This window comes from Beta vulgaris, chromosome 9 (assembly GCF_026745355.1).
Source record: "Beta vulgaris subsp. vulgaris cultivar EL10 chromosome 9, EL10.2, whole genome shotgun sequence".
Taxonomy (NCBI): domain Eukaryota; kingdom Viridiplantae; phylum Streptophyta; class Magnoliopsida; order Caryophyllales; family Amaranthaceae; genus Beta; species Beta vulgaris.
This window is the reverse complement of record NC_079210.1, coordinates 34,541,276-34,565,065: the sequence shown is the minus strand read 5'-3', so window position 1 is coordinate 34,565,065 and position 23,790 is coordinate 34,541,276. Positions and strand designations below refer to the sequence as shown.

Genomic DNA, 23,790 nt, shown 5'->3' with positions numbered 1-23,790 from the left:
ATAATATATCTTTTTCTCAAAAAAATAGCAATTCATCAACTTACTAATTATTAGTTGATTGTAATTTGGAGTTCTGACTAACCATTAACATATTAATTTTTTTGATCAATTAATCTTGATTTTTTTAATAAGTTCGAACCCACGTGACCTAATTTCTGGATACGCCACTGCTCCAAAGCGGGGTCATTTGTCATAGATGACCCCCCAAAAGGGGGTCATTTGTCGTAGATGACCTCCTAAAGGAGTCATTTGTCATAGATGATCTTCCAAAAGATAGGTTAGTCTTTTAAGATGTTTTGCTGTAATTAGCTTTTTTTTTTTTTTTTTTTGTTGTATATAGCATAGATTAGTGAGATGCACATTACAATTCGACCAAATACTACTTGATTGAATGCGACCTCACTTGTGACCTCTAATGTTTATCCATTTCTACGTTTCTCAAAACAAAAAAAAAACAATTTTTTTTCCAAAAAACTTCCAAGGGACACGAGGATAACCAGTTTTAGACGGAGAAGAGAAGAAACAAAGACTTGACAAGCCAAAAAAAATTAGAAAAATTTATAGCAGAGGAAGCAGAGAATTTTTAAATCTCCATCTTTAATCAAACCATTTCATTATTGTCTTATCAGAAAAAAAAAAAAAAAAAAAACACCATAAACTTATTGAATTCTGAATGCTCACACCAGCAAAAATGGAGACTGTAGATTTTTCAACGAAAGCTCGTGGTAGATTAGCAGTTCTTGCAACTCATCTTTCAACAACACCAGCTGATTCACCGCTTACTTTCTCTGATGTTCTTGAGAAATCGTGTGTTTCATCTCAATCTTTGGTTCCCCCACCTCCTAATTTGAAGGGATCTATTACAATTGTTGATGATAGAACTGGGAAAAACTACCAAATTCCGGTTTCTGAGGATGGAACTGTCAAAGCTACTGACTTTAAGAAGGTAACCTGAGATGGGTATTTGTTAATTGTTAGTTTTGATCCTTTTCTGGTTGGGAATTTGTTGAATTTTGATTGTTTTGATGTGGGTTTGTTGATTTCTATCATGATTTTGTTGTTTTGTTTGTTGATTAAGAATTTTCCCGGGAAAATGGTGCATGTTGAATTTGAATGTTGGGTTATTATCAATTTGTCTGAAACATTCTCAAGATAATGGTTATTTGCATATTTGGAAGTGTTGGTGGGTTGAGTGAAACAAATTATTGATGGAAGTTGTTTGAAGGGTTTTTTTTTTTGTACATTTAGAGGTCTTCTTGATCCTACTCAAAACCCTTCTGTTGTGCTCATATGATGTGTAAAGTTAATGGCATTGAATCTTTAAGGAAATTGAGATTCGTTAACAATTGTTTGTTGGAAATTTTTAATCAATCTTCATGTTACATTGATGCAAGGCAAAATTTGATGAAGCATAATTTGGGATAAAATTGGTGTCTTATACTTCTTCCGTTCTTTTCCTATTGCAACATATACCTTTTTCGGTAGTCTCTGTTGCAACATTTCCTCTTTTGGTAACAAAAGCTACCCAATTGGACTACTTTGCCTTTATTAGGTCTATCTAAATCCATTATTAATTAACCACCAACCAATTACTTGAGTTTTTTTTGCTAAACTCCACTACCTTTATAATTTTCTTAAAAAAGTGTGCCCCAAACCATATGCTGAAACATAAATAGAATGGAGAAAGTATGTATTTTTGATGATGAGTGCAGCTAATGGGTAAAAGGGGGTTTATTTTTCTGAAACTTGAAGACGGGATCCTTTTCTAGAGAATAATCATTTCTTATGAAAGGGGTAAAATCCTTGCATATAAGATAGAGATTGATTAGGCAAGTATGAGAAAGGAAAAGTATGATATTATGATACGTGAAGTCGTTTATATCCTTTTAGTAGTTAACTATCAGGGCTAATGGCAGTTTCTTCTAGGTTGTGGAAGTTAGAAATAGTTGTATTGAGGATAGAGGTGGAATCTTTTCTTGAAGCTATGTAGAGCCAGTAATTGGGATAGTGTTGGAGATTAGTGGTTCCTTGTGTTGTAAAAGATAATTACTCAACAAATGAAGGATAAACTTTGAGTATTTCCAGCTTGTTTTGGTTTTCTGTTCCTGTTTTCTTGCTAGATTGACTGTATGCCACTGAATTAGTTTCAGCTAAGCTGATATTCTTGTTTTCTTGTCACATAATTGTTAACAAAGGTGGGTATTTTTGCTTTTTATATTACTCTTTACATGCTAACTTATGTATGAGATTATGATCTTCCTTATGTCTGGCAGATCACAACTGGAAAGAATGACAAGGGACTCAAACTATATGATCCTGGCTATCTCAATACTGCTCCTGTTCGATCGTCAATTTGCTATATTGATGGTGATGAAGGGATCCTCAGGTATAGAGGCTACCCTATTGAAGAGCTGGCCGAGGGTAGTTCATTCCTTGAAGTGGCTTATCTTCTGAGTAAGTACTCTAGAGGCTTATGTTCATATCTATGTTACATTATAAGACTTCAGGTAGCCATGTCTTTTGTCAACAAATAACCATAAAGAGTAGTGGTTGGAATTTAACGACATAAAGTATTAATGTTGCTGATGACTGGTGTCTAATATATGATGGCCAGGGATCTTATTTGGTTGATTCTGTTAGTGGCTGAATTTGGAAACTTGATAATTACCAAATAACTTATCTTTAGAAAAGCCATGGAAGTGATTTTGTGAGAGTAATACTCTTCATTAGAAATGTAGGCATCATTAGTCTCGACATGCTAATCACTTTAGGTCTAGTCTCGACATGCTAATCACTTTAGGTCTAGTCTTGACTTGCTAATCAAAAACTTCCTTGCATCGTTGTTGCAAGTTGCTAGGTCATATTTGGATTACAGTGTAAGTAATTTCAGGTTATTGTACGAGATACCCAAATTCATTATGTCACAACAGAATAGTTCTAGAAGCTTGAACCATAACTTAGACGGGTAAATGATAAGGGTATTAGAAAACTCCAACATATGTTTTAAGCAAATATTCACACACAAACTTTTTATTCAGGGAGAGTATGACAAATATAGATCCATGAGGGCTCCACCATCCCCTTCCTTTAATGTGGGACAAACCCACCTGAGTGTTCCCTCTAATAGCACTAGAGAATAGAGAAAGAAAAACATCCAAGATGGAGAACCAGCTACAATCAAACGAACAGTTGAGGAATATCCAAGAATCAATTACATTGACAATCAGGCTTAGGCATGAGTAACTCCTTTGCATATCACCATGATGGCATTCACAGAGTTTACACAGTAATAAGAACGCCAAGTCGCCAACTGAAAACTGGATTGTCTTACACAAGGTTAGGTTCATACCTTATTGTCGACATCACCATAGACATTAGTTGCACCTATAAGAGGCTATGGACTCAATATCATATAGAGACAATACGACTTGTCATAAGGCACTCTTCTACTCGTCGAGGTATGATAGGCCTCCCAACCAACTACAGACATAACCTGCACTCATAGATCAAGATGACATCCTAAATCTATTTTTATGAAACCTTAGTTGCTTAACTTTTCCCGAAGAAGTTAAGCAATCAGCTAATATTGCAATTTTCCAATTTAATATCATACACCACTAAGACAATAAAACATATTTTATCATAACTATGTAAACTTTTGCTCAATATAATACGAATGTTGTTAGCAGCATTACCATTAATATATCAATCCAACAATATAACTCCCAAAGCCAACACCAATTCTAAACAAACCAGAATCAATAAACTTCCAACATTTTGACATGATATAATAACTCCATTGGGAGACATTTGATGAAATTGGAACTATATTGAGAAGCTACTGTGTTGTGAGGTTCAATACTTTGTTCACCTGGCTATTCCTCTTCCTTGAAATATCAAGTTCAAGACATAGATCACCTGACTTTTGACGTGTTGTCTTGGACCAATTGGGGGATAGTTGGAACTAGTAATTAATTTCATATTATTGCTCCATAATTAAATACCCATTAATCATGTCGGTGAGAAGAGGTGTTTATTGCTCCTTATTTCTAGCTTAATTTCCCACTATTATCCTTAATATTTCCTTATCATTCCCTAATTTTCACTAATAAAAGATTTGTGCTAGCCTATATAAATGTCATTCTTTCCTTGGCATAGGGGTACATACATAAAAACATCATCTTTCTCTTCTATGTTTATCAGTCGTCCAAAGAAAGGACAGAGGTAGTCTTCTAGTTCATCCTTTAGAGTGCAATAGAGTTGTTGGAGGAGGTGTTAACCCTGAGTCATAGCCCAAAGTCCTGCTTCACCGTATAGGCTTTGGCTTGCTTCAGCACCTCGAGTGCTCGAGTTCCATACATCCGGTGTAAAGATTCTTTCTCTACCTAATACTCATTTTCTATATTTCTAACAGAGGAAGCAACTGGAATCAAACATTAAGGTTTGGGCGGGTGGAGTTATTAGAATTGAAATGACTCCTTGACTTCATTTTCTTGTTCTTATTTAGAATGTTTAATTCTTTTTTCTTTCTTTTTTCCATTGTAAAATAATTTGTGATTTACTTTGCAGTGTACGGAAATCTACCCTCTGCAAGTCAGTTGGCAGATTGGGAATTTGCTGTATCCCAACATTCTGCTGTTCCTCAGGGAGCATTGGTGGGTCTTTGAGCGTCTTAGACTACAAATTAGAAGTTTTCTTGGATCCTGTCCTATTGTTAGAGCTTGTTGAGATATTCTAAACCTTTCACCATGCTATGAGTTGATGAAATATGGATTTGTGTTCTGAAAAAAGTTTGTTAATTTTTTTTTTTTGTAGGATATTATACAGGCAATGCCTCATGATGCACACCCTATGGGCGTTCTCGTGAGTGCGATGAGTACACTTTCTGTCTTTCACCCTGATGCTAACCCTGCTTTGAGAGTAAGTAAATATGTTCATGAGACCCACACTTCATATTATTTTTTTCTCTTTTCTGTTCTCTCTTTTCTCTCTTCTGTATGACTAATGTGAAAACTAAGCTTACATACCTCCATCATCCTAAATGTAATTCTCTTGCTATTCGAATATATGCACTTCGGTATGTAATTTTATTTTTGTGTCTTTACTCTTTTGTATCATTTTGTTTTGAAAGAGATTTTCCATTACGCTAGTATTTTTGTTCTTATGCTATACTTCCTCTTAGTATGTCACTGTAATGAGATGTCTCCACCCCCTTTACCCCCTTCAAAACAAATATTCTTATTTGTAATTTTTAGCTGAAATTATTAAGTTCTTTTTGGAATACTCTTTTGGGAGTATCTCTTTAGTATGATGAGGGTTGAATTCAGTTGGGTGAAGATATTTCAAGTAACTATTAGAACATAAGCTCACAGATGCCACTATAAAATTGAGTTCATGGTGCAGAGCTAAGTCTCACCCCAAATTAACAGAAAACAGTAAGAATAATCAATAACAAGGAAAATTTCTAAGTCACCAGATAGATAGTTGTATTAATTGATCAGTGTAACCAACAATTACAACTCCCTTACTTCCAAGAGGTAAAGTACTCTCCCACTCAATAATTACCTCACTTAATTTCTGGATAGATTTCCCCTCCTGCCTACTGGCTATTTATTACAGATCTTTACAACTGAGTGGGCCCTAGTGGCCATAACAAACTGATAAAAGAACTCCCACCATAAGATCCCTATTCTGGTGACTTTCATCCCCCCTGGTGATAAATGCAGTTTCGAATCACATATCCCCTATTGGACCTCTCTTCCTCTTCCTATTTTAAGTGTAGAGAATAGGAGGCCTAGAATGGGCCTTAGCATGCAGCTCTTGCAACCATCATAATCCTTGTTAAATCTGTGAACACTAAGCATTGTCTAGCATTTTGTATAATTTAGCTTGTTCTTCTCAGGATTGAGTATGCTAAACTGCTAAGGTTTTTCTTTTGTAACAATAGGAGATTTGTGGAGAGTGTTCCGAGTGCAGTTTATTCCCAAATAACTTAATTGTTTCCTCCACTTCTGACAGATACTATATGGGCAGAAGTTTTTCATGCTGTATATTGACTCTAAGTTAATGCGTGATGAGCTCTGTGTCATTTTGTGTGCATTACTTGTCATGTTTGTGCAGCTGAAATCCTTATCTGATCTGAAATTTCCTCTTTGATCCTACTCCTACATCGTTAAAAGTTGAAACCACTTATGCTTCGGATTTGAAGGGTTGGACTGAATCGTGTTTTACCATGTTCTTGTGATACTTGTGATGAGTTTGTAGTCTTTTGGCATCGTAATTTTTGGGCACTACTTGTTTTCTGATATTCTTATTTTAATTAGGAAATTCCTTCTTGAAATCTAATCTTACTGGGCTTGATCAATCGAGGGCTGAAATGGAGTCAAATTTTGGAGTCAAATTTTGATCATGACTAGTAGAAGATGAATGGACTTAACTTCTTCATAAAAGTAGATTAGTGATAGTGCTTGATTCTTGTTGGTTTAGCTTCCATTTATTTACTTTTAAAGCTTCTGTAGATAATTTATCATCTTAAATTAGATGTAACAATTTGTGTGTGTGTGTGTGTGTGTGTGTGTGTGTGTGTGTGGAGATTAATCAGGAGGGAGAACACTTTAGATAGAGAATTTTGGATGAAGTTTTGATTTCCTAATTAAAAGAGGAAAAAAGGGGAGATTGGAAGGAGAAACTAACCATGATACATTCTGCATAATTTTGTGCTATGTCATAAAACATCTAAGCATAAAAAACAAAAAATGGAGGAAGTATATAGTACTTCCATCATTATGACTTCAGGAGTTGGGTTGTTTATTGCTTTCAATCTAATTGTGGCTTCACAGCACTTGCCAGCTCTTCACACTAATCCTCCTTGTTTGCAGGGTCAGGATCTTTACAACTCAAAACAAGTGAGAGATAAACAGATAGTCAGAATACTCGGGAAGGTCAGTATCATTCATATTTTTGACTTTTGCTGCTAATACACTCAAAAGTTTTATCCAATTAACTAACTGTAATCATCCAAGAATCTTAACTCTGGGTGACGATATATCATAAAATTCCGTTGTTTGACTGTGACTTTGTGCACTACTCACATATTCCACTTTGACCGTATTTTTACTGCTCCATAAATACAATTGTTATGATGTAAGATTTAATAGTTTAGTTTCAATATATCAATAAGATAATCAAAGATGGTGCAAATGAAAGTTGTGTGTTGGCTAACGTATGAAGTCAAAGTGGAACAACTAAAGAAATTGGGAGAATCAACAATGAAATAAGTTTTTTTCCCCTGTCCAGATGCTTAAATGATCTTAGATCTTCTTTTTTATGATCACTTACACTAGCTTTAAAGTTTAAGCACTATCATAATCAATCCATTAAAACTGCAAACTCATGATTATATATTTGAGAATAGTAGAAAGTGAAAAGTGAAATTATTACTCTTCAATCCATGATCTTTTGTTTTTGTTCTTGGGGCAAAATGTGTAGTGATGTACTCCCTCCGTCCTCATTAGATTCTCCATTTCTAGTTTTGGCACTATTTATAAGTAAGAAAATCTTCCAAAAAAGAATTTCAACTTATAAGAAAAAACAGTCATGCGGGGTTTTGTTTGATTCGTCTCATTGTATACATTACGAAAGTCAAACTCTTATAGTTTTTACTAATATGTAATCAAAGGTATTAATGATACAGAACGTGAATTGACAAACGTGAAAAGGAGAAATGGGAAAGCTACTGAGGGACGGAGGGAGTAATTATTTAGGAAGTAAGGTGGCGTATCCATGGGAAAAGCATACGTCTTTTATATGGAGTCTGAATTGCCACTATAATTGAAACATTGATCCGTCATGCTGATGCCTCATGCCCTTCAGATTTGATCTTTACTTTTACAGGCTCCAACAGTTGCAGCTGCAGCTTATCTGAGATTGGCTGGAAGACCTCCAGTTCTTCCTTCCAACAACCTTTCATACTCGGAGAACTTCCTTTACATGCTTGACTCTCTGTATGTTGTATTTACAAACCCCGTAAAAGTTGATTTTATGTCTCTGTGTTTGTTATTTATGGGCAGTCTTTGGTTGATTTCATAGTGACGTCACTTCACCTCTAAATATTGATGAAATTCCCTTTACTCATGCAGGGGGGATAGGGCTTACAAACCAAATCCTCGCTTAGCTCGTGTTCTAGATGTTCTTTTCATACTACATGCTGAACATGAAATGAATTGCTCTACTGCTGCTGCCCGACATTTAGCATCAAGGTTTGTGACATTTTAGTGAAACAAGAAGTTCAGATAATTTGATTATAATACATTTCCTGTAATATTCTTGTATTGTACCCGCAGTGGTGTTGATGTGTATACAGCTCTTGCCGGTGCTGTTGGGGCGCTCTATGGTCCTCTTCATGGTGGTGCAAATGAGGTAATATGCAATAACATTCCACATCATAATCTGGTAATACTATAATCTGAAAGATATGTAGATTGTGGTATGAATCTCTGTTCATGCATCTATTTGATGATATTTTGAATTCGTCGTGAGTTTCCTTTTGGTGGTATTTGATGAGTTTGCATTTTTGCTTTGGAACATAGGCTGTGCTCAAAATGCTGAATGAGATTGGAAGTGTTGAAAACATACCAGACTTCATCGAGGGCGTGAAAAATAGGTAATAATTGTATAGAGCAAACAATTTTGTACTGTATGTGTCAATTCATCATGCATGGCTATTGCATGTGATGTAAATAACCAACTTGGACAAATATCTATGTTTTTTTATGTTTGAAGGAAGCGGAAAATGTCAGGATTCGGGCATCGTGTATATAAAAACTACGATCCTAGAGCGAAAGTAATTAGGACGTTGGCAGAGGAAGTATTTTCCATAGTTGGAAGAGATCCCCTGATTGAGGTACTTTGCTCTTTCTTATGACTTCACCTCCCTCCTTTATCTTGCCTCATTTTTGGATTTGAATACCATCACCTTGTACGTTGGATATTTCTAGGATTCGGAAATACGCACTAGGGAAATCTGAAGAACACTTTGCTTTTAAAGTTCAAAATCGAATAATGCTTACTAGAAAAAATGTGAATATGAACGGGTGTCATCTGTCTATCTGTGTTTACTTTTGGTAGATGAACCATAATATATAGTATAAGTATTATAAAGATTGAGATTAGATAAGAAGAGTGCTCCTCAAGTGTATGCCATTAACTTCTAGGATCATTTATAGAATGCAGTCTCATCAATGTATCTGAATATTGTACAGGTGGCTGTTGCTTTGGAGAAAGCTGCCCTATCAGATGAGTATTTCATAAAGAGGAAATTGTATCCAAATGTTGATTTTTACTCTGGATTAATCTACAGGTTTGTCTGTGCATAAAAGGTTTCATTTGTGAATTGGTAAATCTTACTTTCAGAATGCTTATATACGTATAATTTTCTTTTTTCAACCAGGGCAATGGGCTTCCCAACTGAATTTTTCCCTGTTCTTTTTGCAATCCCTCGAATGGCTGGGTATTTGGCCCACTGGCGGGAGTCACTTGATGATCCTGATACAAAGATAATGCGACCACAACAGGTTTGACTATGGAACACTCCTGCTCATTTCTACCCCAAGTGTCATGCTTTTTTAACCGGGATCTTTGCTGCCCAATTGTTGCAAGCATATGATTGCTTGCAAAACCTTCTAGATATAATGCCTTGTACTATTGCAGCAATCTACAATTATTACTTTGTCTCTTAAAAGGTTATGTCTCCAACAATCACTTATCATTCCGGTTGAGGTGCATAATCAGTGTCTAGAGGTTTGTGGAATAATCACTGTTTCAAAGCTAGCTCAAATAAAATTCATACTCCATGTGTAAACAGTTGTTCACTTCCTATTTTATGGGATGGTTGCAAATAGTTGTTCCACTTCCCCTTTCAGGTAACTTTTGTGCCTATGTTTAACCTCACCTACCCCTAACAGTGGCAAACTAATCTAAGTACTTCTCTCTCTCTCCTCCCTGTCCCTCTCCAAGCCGCCACCACCCAGTCCCCTCTGGCGTGCTCTTCTTCTTTCTGCTTCCTTTTTCTGGGCATCTCCTGCTGGGCAACTTCGTCCTCTCTCTCTCTACACTCGGTGTCTTCTTTCACTTCTCTGCTCCTTGGATCTTGAACCTCTCCTTCGCTCGTCCCATTTCAAACCATAGATCTTAAAATATATTGGATCTGGAACAATTCTCTTGGATCCACGCACTCTTTTCTCTCACCGCTTATAGGAAGATGTTTTTGGTGGGAAAGGGTAAACGGCATAGCCTAGGGAGAGATGAGGCAGTTCTGGTGTTGAGTTTGACGCAATTTTGGCTGCGGATACTGATTTGAGTTGCAATGTCTGGTGGTGTTATGCCATAAAGGAGGTGGGAAAAGAAAGGGGAGAGAGTAATGATGGGGGAAGAAAGGGGAGAGAGATATGATGGGGGGGAGGGGGGGATAGATATTCCTCCCCTTTTCTCAGATACAATAATCTGTTACTGTCCAAAGTTTGTTTTACCATTTTGAATTTCATAAACACCGTGTTCTTAAGAAGTGAGAGAAAGACGATGGGGAAAGGGAAGGGATGGGGCTGTGGGTGTTTCAAAAGCACATCAACACATGACTTAACAAATTTAATTAACCCATAATAAATGACTATAAACTCTCTGTAATGGAAGAAAGTTTATTCTTACACTAGCTCCAATTCTTGGTGAGACAAGTCTGGTTAGCCATATTACACTGAACTTGTAAAATTGCAATGCCTATGCTCTTGCTTCGGTTGTGAACAACTTTGCACTTTAATGTTACAATTCTAAATCTTGTGAAGCTGTAGCCATAGCTCTAGCTCTCGAGCAGTCAACTTTCATGTCTACCAAGGCTGTGTGTTTCTACTTTCATCCATTGTAAAACACACCAGTTTGATCTGAAGGTGGATTAAAAAAATCAGAAGAATTCTTCAGTCCTGTTTGATGCATGAATATTTGGAGAATCCCAGAAGAATATGCACTTCAAATACTTCTGCATCTTCACCTGTTCTATTGAACATCATCTTCTGAAAAGTTTGAAGTATTCATTTTCTGTCTCCTTGACTTGGCTTTCTGGTTGACTGTATTAGACTTGCTGGTTGTTTGGTTCGATTCATTTTTATTTGAAGAATTAGTTTGAACTTTTAATTGTTTTGAGTTGCAGGTGTATACTGGAGAATGGTTGAGGCATTACATGCCCCTGAAAGAACGTATGGTGTCATCTGGGGTAGACAAGCTTGGACAGGTCTCTGTTTCAAATGCAACAAGGCGGCGGCTTTCTGGATCTGGAGCTTAAGGGGAAACACATTCCCTTGGGGTTGGAGACGAGAAATAAAAGAAAGCAGTTCCTGTTTACTTCAATCAATAAGGCTATGGAGGATAGCAAGACTGGCTAGTTCGGAGGGAATTTATAAGGTTTGGTAACTTTCTGTTTGTAATGCTAGAAAACCAAGTCATAATAGTTCACAATTGCTAATCTTAAGCAGTTTGGGCGCAGTAGAGATCCAAGACATGAGAGCATGATGCACATCATCCATCATGCTTTGTTTACATGTTCTTTTATTATATCTTTATGTTTTGTTTATTCTTTTTTTTATCAATGTACTTGTAATTTTATCATCGCGCTTACATGGTTTTTTAGCATAAATATTTTTATAAGAAAAGGCAATAGTGTGTGTTCTTTTACAACGTCTTTACGTTAGATAATAATCTTTCCAGTATGTGGTACGTTCTTAGGAAATGCGTGCATATTCTCTTCTTTACAGCGAGTAGTAGTTATTTGGAATGGGATTTTGTGGTGAAAAAATCGCAAGTAATAAGTTGTGCATTGCGTATACAATGGACAAGATTGTTATTTGAAGTAAATTTAGCAGCCTCTTTGGTAAGGGTAGGACATACTTTGATAGAAATATGTCGATAAACCATATTGGCATATTGTAAACAAGAATATGAATAGAACATTAGCGTCAAATGAATGAAGTTCCATTTAGCATGTCATTTTGTATCTTAAAAAAATACTCATTTCGTTTGTAACAAGATAGTTTCACATATTATATTCCTCCTATTAGATTTTGATCGCATGTTATATCAATCTTATGCTATCAAAAAACTATCATCTTTTGCTAATTAAGAAAGTCATTATCAATATGTGTAAATTTTAAGATGAGTTTTTCACCCTATTCTAGTATAGTTTATCTCTATTTCACCGAATTGTAGGATCTTACGATCCTACGATTACTTCAATCTTATATTATTGAAAAATTATCATCTTTTGCTAATTAAAAAAGTCATTATTAATGTGTAAATGTTTTAAGAGCAGCTTCTCACCCTATTCTAGTATAATTATCTCTATTTCAACCAAGATCTTACCGATTTGATTCTACCAATCCCTACGATCCAAGGTAGAATCTCGATTCTGATAACATTGGTTCCAATCTCTATTTTCAGTTTAAAGTTTGTAAACCCTTGTAATTATTTTTCCCAAATATAAATAGAACATTAGCGCCAAACAAATGAAAATACAACCAGTTAGAGCTGTTCATCGGGCTGGATTTGGGCCGGGTCGTCAAAGTGAAATGGGTCGGATTGGGAAAACATTAGTGAGCTGGGCCGGGAAGAAGCTCACGGGACCCGGCCCAGCCCAGCCCATATCAAGAATATTGCAAAGCGTAGCTTTTCCAGTTCAACCAAGTTCCAGAAAACCTTGTAACAAATTACAGATTTCATGCAAAGGATAAGATGCATTACTGCAAAAACTTGTGGCATATGAAATAATGCAATTGGCCAACATATCAACAGTAGCTAGCAATCTGAGTTTTTATCCAAACAAACAAACAAAACAGTGCCTTTTATTTATTTTCTTTTTCACTTCTCTCTCCATTGAAATGGGAAGCTTTTCGGAAGAAGAAAGTGGATGTGCGCGTCGATTAAGCTTTGTCGCATGAGAGAGTGTGTCAAAAGGAGAGAGAGCCCTTTCTTCATTCCTCTTTATGCTCGTTTTTAGCCCGCCCCACTTAATTCCCTACACAACCCGTTTTCAGCCCGGCCCTCCAAAACCTTCCTACAAACGGGCTGGATTAAGGTTGAAAGTTTAACAACATACAGCAAAATCGAGTTGTAGCATGAGAATTACCGTCTCAAACACCCATCATCTTTTTCTCGTCAACCTTCTAGTACTATATGTACTCATGGTGGAAGAAAACTAAGGTGGCTTAAGAGTTAAGGTATTTCAGATTTCTGATCCCAGCCGGATAATAGGAATTAGAGATATTAATCAAGTCGAGAGATCAAACTATTTGCAACTCGTGTTCGAGATAATACTTCAGATTTCCTCCCATTTCTTTTACTTATTCCAAAAGGCTTTCACACATTTTGCCAACACACAACTTTGAACGGTAATATCTTTAATTATATTTAAGTAAAAATTACAAAAATATGGGGGTTCAAGATATCTATTCTCAAGTTCCACAAGTAAACACCACAAAGTTGAGAAACAAAATTTGACAAACAGATCCTAGATAATATCAACCATAAGCAGCTGGAGTTCAGATGCTGGAACAATAATTTCATCATTAAGATAGGACTGCATGGTCCAGTTCAATATGCCGTACTCGTACATAAAACAGATGTGCAGAGTGCAGTTTACAATGTGGATATACAGAAAAAAGCGCATGAAAATCTATAATATGACACATGATGGGGCTCACATAGATTAGGCAGTGCAGGAAGTAGAATAAGATACCCTCGATCGGGATTCGGGAATGCTTGTAATGCAGGAAACTCGTTCAGCCCAAACTCCTATATTATGTCAAGCAGAGGCGGGAAGGTATCACTTGTAAAATAATTATTTCCCCCATTAATCAGCTTACTTGGTTACTTTTGAATATGAAGCAATGCCCTTCCCTCGAGCATTTTGAGGCCTAGGGGCACTAAAAAGCACAAGAGAACAAGATCAGAGTACATACTTGGAGACATATAGTACATTGATACAGTCGACATACCTGTTACTTCGCTGTTGCTGTACAGCTATTTTCCGTACAGCTGCCCGGTTTTTCACCTCAGCACTGTTAGAAACACAGCAGAAGGAAAAGCAGAAATGTCAAACTATAATGATCTCAGAAATGCCAAAATGATGATTTCTAATTTTTTTTTCAAGTTGAGGTTGCGGGTGACCAATAAGGGTATGTTAAGTTATGCGGTCCTTTCTCAGCAATTTTAAATATTAGGTAAATAGGAGGATAGGAGTGTTTACATAGCTGTGCTCACAAGCACCTTACTCATACAGATGCTGAATTCCTTCATCAATAATAATTACTAGATACAGCGAAGATGAGAAATGACAGGAAACAATATAAGAGCCCAGTATGAATCCTGTTGAGGCAAGTTTTGGAGGTCTACATGTCCGTGACCTTCTCTACTAGTCAAATAGTATAAGAACTCTAAAAGGCTTGCATAAATTTGATATACAAAAGGCAAATTTGTAAAAAGCTAACAGGTAATTTTCTATTAAATTAAAGGATAAAAAAGAGGAAGTGCAATATGGTTATCATGATGATGATTAGAATGACATTATCAACATCAAAATAATATTGGAGACAGATACCTGTTAAAATGTTCCACTTTTGCCTTCTTCATTATGCTGCTCTTCACATTGGAAAAGGTGCTTGACTCTCCAAATGCTAAATGTTATCATCATAACAAATGATGAGAGAATACACAAAGAAGTGATTTAGTAGAGAATGAGAGTCACATGACCAGATTGAACCCCAAGAAAACAGCAAAATACCTCCAAAACTTCGTCGCTTCGATGAGGGTGGAACCTTTCCACAGATCTGGATTTGACGGCTTTGCTTTCCTACAGTAAAAAATTAATAAGCGCTCTTCAAAGGTCACACCTCTATATGAGCTAAAGAACCAATAAGAAAGACAAATGATTATAAAGGACTAAAGTAGACTTACGAGCATTTTCATTTTTAAATGACTGTGCTAGTCGCTCTAGTGATTGTTTTTGGGCCTCATCCTGATCCTTCAATTTTGCCTGCAACAGAAAAGCCTCAGTTAAAAATTACAAAATAGGCAAATGGCCGTTCAAGCGTCTGAATTAATCACACCAAGTTTCACCACAACTCATGCCTTTTCCAAAAGAGGTAAACCAAACATAGTAACAACTAACGACTAAAAAGTGATAGAATGTAAAGCATCTGCACGATAAAAGCACATCAGATAAGTGACAAGTACCTGATACAACTGTCTCCAATTATATTTCACCTTGAATTTTCCCATCCTCTCCACTACCACCTCAACACTCTTAACACCAAATTTTGCCTCATAAAATTTCTTCCATAGTTTATCAGTAACTGGACTTAGATCCCTCTCCTACAACAAGTTCAAATATATAAGACTTAACACTGAGTAGTGAGCTTCAGCAAAGAAAAGATAGTCCATCTTACAGCTGTAACATTTTCAATATGCATCAATTGCTCCACTGTACAATGGGGTAAAATGCGCTCAAGAAGATGTGAATCTGTTGGACCAACATTACCGATGTACCTAATGTTATCAATTGCAGTCTGAACACATAAATCAACCAAAGATGGAGCTTTTCCATTTGCCACTCTGTTTCTGTTAGAGAAGTGTATATAACCCGATCTCATATCTCCAGAGTCCTGCTGTACCCAAACAACTAAGAAACAAACAGTTAGAAAATCTGGACAGCATCTCAGAAAAGCGAAGTTGCTACTACTAGAAATAAAACAAAGAAAATACTTGTTGAATTTGAAAAAAAGAATAAGAAAAAAAGAGAAGTTAAAAGCATGTCTTTTAACAAATTATGAATTCTACCATACATCTCCATAAGCAGCTAAGCTAATGTTACGGAAAGACTAAGAGAGTAATCCATCCAAATAAGGTCAAGTCCTAGGTCTATCATACGGGTGTTGTGGATAGAGAGGAACCAGAAAAATTTTATTAACCAAGATTCTAGACTATTTTATTGTTAACTATAGCATGGATTTTTTTTCCCTTCAACCCCACTTCAAATTTGAACTTCTAATGCTTCCTCTAATTGTCTTAAAGGATAAACAAAATGCTTATCATTCTATTTTTTTGCAATTTCTTTCTTCTAATTTTCTTATCCTTATCAGATACTTCCTCTGTTCCACAAAGTTCCACGCACTTAGTGTTTCCATATGTTCCACATAAATCAACCCAATTTTTCTTTACTCCATTTTTGGCAAAAGTTTCTTCCCAATTTACCCTTATTACCCCCGGCCCCCACCATGTCAAACCCACTTAGATATATATTTCATCCACACTCTCATCTCTCTTACTCAAATAACATACCGGGGAACATTGGGCCATTGTCACATTCTTCCACCTCCCCCCTTAGTATGCATATCTACAATAACTACATAGATCTTTGTAGAACAAAGGGAGTAACCTATAGATACTTTCTCCATTCCAAAATATATGTCCTTCAAAGTTCTCTTACTCAGCAGGACTCATTAATCTTAGTGCATTAACATTCTTAGGGTTGAAAACGAGCAAAGTCGAACCAAGTTTTGAAAACGAGCAAAGTCGAACCAAGTTTTGGAGTAAAACATAATTGTGAATTTGTCCACTCAAAATTAATCGAAATTTAGTTGAGCTCTAATTTTCACTAACTCAATCTTTTCATTTATTTAATCACTTTTTCCAAGCCTCTAAGTAATCTAAATTGAAAATAAAAATGGACATATATGTTTTAAATTCAATAATAAGCACATCAAATATAATAATTATCCAACTAAATTGTAGAGAGAAGCACTTACTTTAAAGAAAATTAGAATTATTCTAAAGAAAATATGTGATTAAATCGCCTTTTATATATATGAATCGAGCATTTCAATGTTCAAGGTCAACATGTTCATATTACATAGTTGAAAAGCTTATACAAGTCTATGAGCTTGTTCCATAATTATTCACGAGAATTTATTGGGTCACATTGTGTTAGAGTTATAAAGTAATTCACAATACAATTATTAAAACAAATTAAGATGTAAGGATTAATGAATAATATAGCAAGAAAATGTCAGAAACAAAAAATCCACTTCTAAGTTTCTCGCTAAAAGATGTCAAGTTTACGTATTAAGTTAGGCTAAGGATCAATGTTACATGCTACTGATTCGATTTAATACAGGGTACGAGAACAAATACACAGACAATGCCTATAGTAAGTTGGTTTCAATTGCGTACAATTATATGCATCTTTCTTTATTTTTTAAAGGAATGTGCATTTTCATACCTAAAATTATATACTTCCTCCGTTCTAAAATAAATGAAACACTTACCATTTTAAACCATTTCAAATAAATGAAACGTTACTTTATTTGGTATTCACTCTCTCTATCTCTCTCCTCATCACATGGGTCTCTCTTTTTCTTTCTCTGCATCTCTCCTCTCCTAAATCCTCATGTGAAGGCCCTACATTTTATTTAAAACAAAAAGAAGGAAGTATATTTTTAAAAATATTTCACATGTTTAATACTAATGAACAAATAGTAGATACAATTTTGGTTCCCCTAAAAAAAGACTACTGTTTTGAACGTCGAGGGAAAAAAAAAAAGCTAAACAAGAATAAACACCATCTTTGATAAGAAGAGAGTAAATTAGTCATCTTTGATGAAGAGTCAACACATAAAAGCTGTAAAGTTATGCAAGGGAAAAGAACCAAACACTTACTATTTGAAATGACAAGGGGAAAACAAAAGAAGTTAAAGAGTGATAAACACAATCTTTAATAAGAAGAGAGTAGAGGAGTAATCTTCGATAAAGAGTGAACACATGAAAGTTGTATGGATATGTAAGGGAAAACACAAAGCATTTACCTAAACTCTAATTCACAATTGAATGCAGGCATCTGTCTCTCCTTCATTTCTCTCTTTTTCCACACATCTCTCTTTCTCCTTCCTTAGTTGATCTAGTGATACTAAATTTCCTCTAAAGAAGAGTATAATTCTTCTAAACCTTGATTTGATGGTTTGATCAACGATATCTAAGGATTTCCATCTAAACTCTAGATCTAAATTAGTTTTTGTTTAAAAAGAATATAATTTGGCTACATCATCACAAACAAAAGTATATGGAGAAGGATCCATGGGTTTGGCAAGGCGATTTATGAGCCAAATTGCCAAAATCCTAGCATTTTGGTTGGTGGCTTGATGCGCAATTTATGTGGACGATCCGTGATTCGGTTCATTGCTAAGGATGTTAGTGAAACGAGTGTATTGTTATTATTCATGGCAAAAGAAAGAATGTCATATGCACGTTACGCAACATTTACTAACATAATGTTATGAGAACCAAAGATAACATCCATGGCAAAAATGAAAAACATACCAAAATTTTTGTAACTCGAAGACTCGTTGAGTTACCTCATCAAAACTCCTTGATTGAGCAAATAATGATTACACACCAAGCGACACTTCATTTTAGGCATATTGCATCTCTGAAGATGCAATGAGATTGAAAATGTCACAACTTCCATCATCAACGACCAACCATAGATTTTACTATGGATTTTGCATTCAAGAATGAAAAGTTTCTTGCTATTAGGATTCTCTTGGATGGCTACACCGCAAGAAGATCTCCTCTCATGAGTAAAGATGTCACCACTCCTATCTTCCCCTTATCAAACCATGATAATGTAAAACATGCTCTAGAATTGGTCCAACTTAGTCAAAGCTAGAGCCATTGGAGCTAAACATGGAAGCGTAGAATCATCTTCTTACTCTTGCCTCTATAACATCTCCTTAGAAGCGTAGAGCCTTTATCCTTGAGACATGTGTCACTAGAAACATTATGATATTTGAATTGGCATAAAGTGCAATTTGTTAATTAACTTGTTTATACTAAATCATAAGAACACATAAATACTATGATCTAGTCCACACCTAAAATGTTAATTATATTTGGGATGGGGGATTGAGAGATCGGAGCTACATTACTCCTTGCCTTGAAAATGCTTCAATCTTAGCATGAGAACTTCCATTGATAAAGGTTTTTCTCGCTTGCAAGCTTAAGTTACACATTTGGATCTTGTTTCTTCACCCTGTTGTCCAACAATCAACCAGCTTGCAGCTTGCTAATACCACGCACCCACCGAGAAAGTATGCAAAGCAATTTGCCATTCAACTTCTCATCATGAGTTTATCAAGCTGTTTCAACGTTTCTCTCAAGCAAAAGTTACATTGTTTCAAACATACCATCTAGGTTAACGCTCTACCATATAATGTTACACAAAATCCATCTTCTTCCTCGTGAGCCTCATTACAAAGGGCCTTAGAGGTGCTCTAACATGAGGACTTCTCTTAAAGATGGTATTTATCCTTGCAAACTTAAATTACACCTTCTTTGGATTATGTTCTTCATCGAATATCCAAATAAGCTTGGCTAACCTTTTTACCTTTGTCAATCACCAAACTACAAAGATATATTGTTCCACGCTACTCATCATGGGTTTCTCAAACTTTCAATGATTTCTTCTAAGCAAACGCTACATTGCTAGAGAATTACCATATAAATGTAATGCTCTTTTATGTGTTCTTGCAAGATCCATCTTCTTGAGCATATTTGACTTCTATAATGTTATTTGTAAGTCTCTTTCCTAGGTCTGTACTCGAACACAATTTCCCACCATAAGAAGGTGCACTTTCAACGAGTTAGTGTGGCTACTCAACTTTCGTGTTATTGTCATGACACTATTGGACCCGTAATAAAAGTGAATAAAAGAAAAGAAAAGGACACTATGATGTTCAAACTACCATTAACGAGGACGAGGCCCAATCTCCAAATATGACCTTATGCTCTGCTGGTCTCCTACTCCATGAGTAAATCATCACTAGTATGAGCACCAAAGATTTCTTACACTATCTTGAATTCATCATTGCTCCTTCTCGGCCTTCTTAAGAAGAAATATTTAGCACCTCCCTTACATGAGCTAAAAAGACTAGAAAATGATCAATAATGACACTAAGCCCCATAGATATGGGTATGTCATCAATCACTAGCTTCTATGTGAGCTAGAATACGGTTATACGGTTCAATGCTGATTGCTGAGTATTGGTTTTGTGGATTCGAAGTGAACTAAGATATATTTAGGCTTTAGAAAGTATGTGGAATGTGAAGCAGGAATGCAGGATGGTGGGACATACATGAACAGCAAGTGAAAAGCTCAAATAAAAAAAACTATATTTTGTTTCCAAGTTTATGCATATATATAGGAGGCCAATTCAAAATTGTAATTTCAAGCTCTGAAGAAGAAAAACAGTGGATAAACAAACAATCCAAGTGAGGGATATTGGATAATCGACCATAAATAGTGAGGGTAATGATATAAAAATTGATGATAGGAAATGTTGCAACAGTATTTCAGCTCAAGAGAGTATGAGTCTTCAATTTCTCTTGTTCCAACTTAGTTTCATGACACAAACCTTAAGTGTATGAACTCGTGCAATTGACATAATTCATCAATACAACAGAAAAGGAATAAACAAGATAACATTGATTGGAAGGAAAGCTACTCTCATCAGTGACATTCTTTCGTTTATTCGTCTTTAATGTTGAATCAGCTAGATAGGCATTATCCACTCAAATGCATAGACAAGAATCTTGTGGATGATGCTTATTAAGGTAAAAGCATTCCACACCTTCAAGATTCATAATGCACCCCTTGGCCATAAAGTTCCTGATTTCAGACTTCGGTACTCCTGCTCTAGTTCTTGATGGCTAGAACTAGATATATGTATGTAATCAGAAGCCCTATGTTTCCAGATACTGCTCGGAATGTCATGGTTCAATAATTGTGCTCGGCTGCTAAAGGATGAACATTCTCATTAAGACTAAAGGATTAGTATCACCACCATTAAGACAAAGGCTAAATAATGTTTTATAGTACGTAAATTGACTAGAATTTAGAAGTAGAAGCATAACTGAATTGTCCGGTTCCCACTACATACACCTCCTGACATGTTCTACGTGTCATGTCCTTACCTTGTAAACAGCCCTTGTTGCTCAGATGAAATAAGTTGTCCTTAGTAGGGGATAACACTTAGTGACAAACAAAAGGAAAGAATAAACATAGAGAAAGCTTTTCCATGGAACCTGGATGAACATTCCCATTAAAGGAAATATACAAAAGGTGGTTAGACAGCTGGAGAAGGGGGTGGGCATGTATCCAGGAAAAAGAACAACAAAATCAAAGAATGGAGGTGAAGAGTGAAGACTTCATAAGTAAAAAACTTTTGAGTTTTCTTCTGAAAATTTACAGCCATGAAAAATTCCATCACCAGCCCATATATGCTTAAGAGACAGTTTGTAGGCAATAAATCATTCTCCTCCAGTATTTCAACTGCAAATGAAGATGCACAATCATCCAATTGAACCCTATGAGACCCCATGTCAATATAGAGACTTGACACAAAAGGCTGCAACATCTCGATCTGAGAGGAACTTGTGCCTTTGAACGAACTTGTGCGAGGATCTAATGACTAATGACTATAAACCAACACAAATAGGTCTAATAAACAAAGCTACACCATATCTACAAGCTTAAATTGGTCATATAATGCTCTAGCATCTAATTATTTTTGTGCATGGAAAGGAGGAGGTATGAAATCACCAGAGCAACACAAAAGAAAAGCCTACATTATAGCCAGCATTCCAAATAAAAAAGAAAGTAGAGCTTCTTTATTGGAGAGCATAGTGTTGCCTATGTAAAGGTTTTTCATAATGTCCTCGAGATGAACCTTTCTCGATGGAGCAATTGAACAGCGGTAAATTTTAATGGAGCACCAGGGACAAGCAGATTCAATCACATTTCGGACAGCAAAATTCTTTCGTGGTCCGAGTAAAGAAATAGAAAAACTTTATCCAAAAGAGTGAACCTATCTCCACAATCAAATAAAAGGTAGCTAAGAATACCAGTATATGTTACATTTAACCAAAAAATGACATTATAAATCAACAATTTCTTCCATTTAATTGCAATTCTAATAAAGGGCCAAACAATATCACCAATACATGCCACATTTTACCAAATAACAATCAAAGAAACCTGAAATTATTCAAAAATTCTACTTAGTGTTTGGTAGAGAGGAATTGGATGGAAAAGAAAGGAAATGGAAAGAAAAAGAGACTTTCCTATGCTTGGTAAAACTAAAAATAAGGGATTTAATTGGAAAGAAAAGGAACTGAGAGGAAAGAAAACCCGATAAATCTCCCCTTTCCTTTCCTCCCAAAATTGGAGGAATTCGGGAGGAAAGACATAATTAATAAAAACTGATTTATCTTTTCCCAAATTTTACCTCCTCCATCACGTTATTTTTTTCCCTCCCACTTGTAATTCTTCCTCCAAAAATTACAAAGTATATAATAACCCTTTCTCTTCTCTCAACTCACCTTCATCCATAGCCGTGCTGCTCCCCCCTATACTTCATGATTTCAAGCCATATCTCTTGGTTTACTCGGCTGATTGTTGCGGCAAAACCATGCTAAAGCTAAAATAGTATGCTAAAGTAACTGGTAATTGTGCTTCTCTAAAAAAGTAACTGGTAATTCTTTGGTTTACTCCCAAGTTTTCTCAAGTATGAGATACATTTTGGCAGCATAAGAAAAATAACTATAGTACATTTCTTCATTGACACATTCTGTTTCTTGGAGTCATAAGAAAGGTTTATGATCCCAGATGAGCTGTTGCAACTTGCAAGTTGTTCTATACTGTGATCACTAATTACATAAAGAAGTCATAATGTCAATTATCTTCCTTTCCTTTTCTTTTCTTTTCTTCAACAAAAGATTTCTTTTCCTTCCTATTAACCAAACATTAAAAAGTTTTGTTTTTTTCCATTCCCATCTCTTCTCTTCCCTTTCACATTGTTAGTTTCATATGATCATATCTCACCCCAAACATCCCCAAAGTCATAATTATGTCATCCCACTATAATTACGGAAATTGACATCAGGATAAAAGCACTTATTAACCTGTCATATTTCCTCAAAATAGAGTAAAATGTTCTTGACTAAAACCCCAAAATCTGATTTATATTTTTCTAGCCTATTAGTGAAAAACATATAAAAATAAATAAATAAATAAACAGATAGATTCTGAATTCTTACTCATATATGTTTAAGCTATAAAATTAAAATCTTAAAACTTATAGTAAAATTCGTACTAAACAAACCTTCAAATTTTTGGATGATCCAAGTTTCTGGTCTCGTTGAAAAAAAGATAAATTCGCCCGGAATAATTCGTAAAAAGTAATACTGTGCGGGTGAATTGTCGATTTATTGGATAGAGAAGTGCAATTGATGAATGTAGAGAGATGTAAAAATTGTTATTGAGGGTTAGGGTTAGAAACAACTTCCTTTATTTTATTTTTTTTTTCTTGTTTCCTTATCTTTCCCTCTTTTAGATGGAAGTCTTCTCTCTCCAAAAGAAAAAGAAAAAAAAAAAAAGTTTGTTGATGGAAGTGAATCAGTAAGAGAGCGCTTGTTTCCTAGCTGTTAGGAACGGGGACTGTATACGGTATACCCCCCAATCACTAAAATATCTTAGATATTGAATAATGTTCCTCATGTAAAAAACTAATGGAAATTAATGTTAAAAGTTAAATGAGCGACTATATATAGTGATATCGACGTAATTTAATTTCAGGTTTTGGGTATTATTTATATAAGACTTCACCAACGTAAGACATCTTATATTGGTTATCCAAACACTCT

At 35.5% G+C, this 23,790-nt stretch overlaps 2 protein-coding genes across 6 annotated transcripts; one reads left to right on the top strand and one right to left on the bottom strand.

Annotated features, from left to right (window-relative positions):
- Positions 1 to 429: 429 nt before the first annotated feature.
- LOC104903582 (citrate synthase, glyoxysomal) lies at positions 430 to 11,652 on the top strand. Its single transcript, XM_010691645.4, has 13 exons — positions 430 to 946; positions 2,274 to 2,454; positions 4,570 to 4,655; positions 4,816 to 4,920; positions 6,879 to 6,941; positions 7,894 to 8,003; positions 8,139 to 8,258; positions 8,343 to 8,418; positions 8,589 to 8,662; positions 8,782 to 8,902; positions 9,261 to 9,358; positions 9,449 to 9,572; positions 11,198 to 11,652. The coding sequence occupies exons 1-13, from the start codon at positions 674 to 676 to the stop codon at positions 11,327 to 11,329; spliced, it is 1,563 nt and encodes a 520-aa protein (XP_010689947.2). The 5' UTR covers positions 430 to 673; the 3' UTR covers positions 11,330 to 11,652.
- A 1,899-nt stretch (positions 11,653 to 13,551) lies between these two features.
- On the bottom strand, positions 13,552 to 23,568 carry LOC104903581 (hypothetical protein). Of its 5 annotated transcripts, XM_057391900.1 has the most exons (9): positions 23,250 to 23,567; positions 17,361 to 17,493; positions 15,483 to 15,715; positions 15,271 to 15,408; positions 14,992 to 15,070; positions 14,819 to 14,887; positions 14,636 to 14,711; positions 14,034 to 14,096; positions 13,552 to 13,961 (listed from the first exon to the last, which is right to left on the bottom strand). In XM_057391900.1, the coding sequence occupies exons 3-9, from the start codon at positions 15,684 to 15,686 to the stop codon at positions 13,898 to 13,900; spliced, it is 693 nt and encodes a 230-aa protein (XP_057247883.1). In that variant the 5' UTR covers positions 15,687 to 15,715; positions 17,361 to 17,493; positions 23,250 to 23,567; the 3' UTR covers positions 13,552 to 13,897. The 5 variants fall into 5 exon arrangements, with proteins under 5 accessions (XP_057247883.1, XP_019107394.2, XP_010689946.2 ...); XM_019251849.3 differs by lacking the exon at positions 17,361 to 17,493 and having other exon boundaries at positions 15,483 to 15,701; positions 23,250 to 23,568; XM_010691644.4 differs by lacking the exon at positions 17,361 to 17,493 and having other exon boundaries at positions 23,250 to 23,565.
- Positions 23,569 to 23,790: the final 222 nt, after the last annotated feature.

Coding starts and splice junctions, on each gene's coding strand:
- LOC104903582 (XM_010691645.4), top strand. CDS start 674: ATGCTCACACCAGCAAAAATGGAGACTGTAGATTTTTCAACGAAAGCT. Junction 8,903..9,260: donor GAAGAGATCCCCTGATTGAG/GTACTTTGCTCT, acceptor AATATTGTACAG/GTGGCTGTTGCTTTGGAGAA. Junction 9,359..9,448: donor TACTCTGGATTAATCTACAG/GTTTGTCTGTGC, acceptor TTTTTCAACCAG/GGCAATGGGCTTCCCAACTG.
- LOC104903581 (XM_048636315.1), bottom strand. CDS start 20,748: ATGGCCAAGGGGTGCATTATGAATCTTGAAG. Junction 15,716..20,717: donor GTGCATTATGAATCTTGAAG/GTGTGGAATGCT, acceptor TTTGTTTCTTAG/TTGTTTGGGTACAGCAGGAC. Junction 15,071..15,270: donor ATTGGAGACAGTTGTATCAG/GTACTTGTCACT, acceptor TTTCTGTTGCAG/GCAAAATTGAAGGATCAGGA.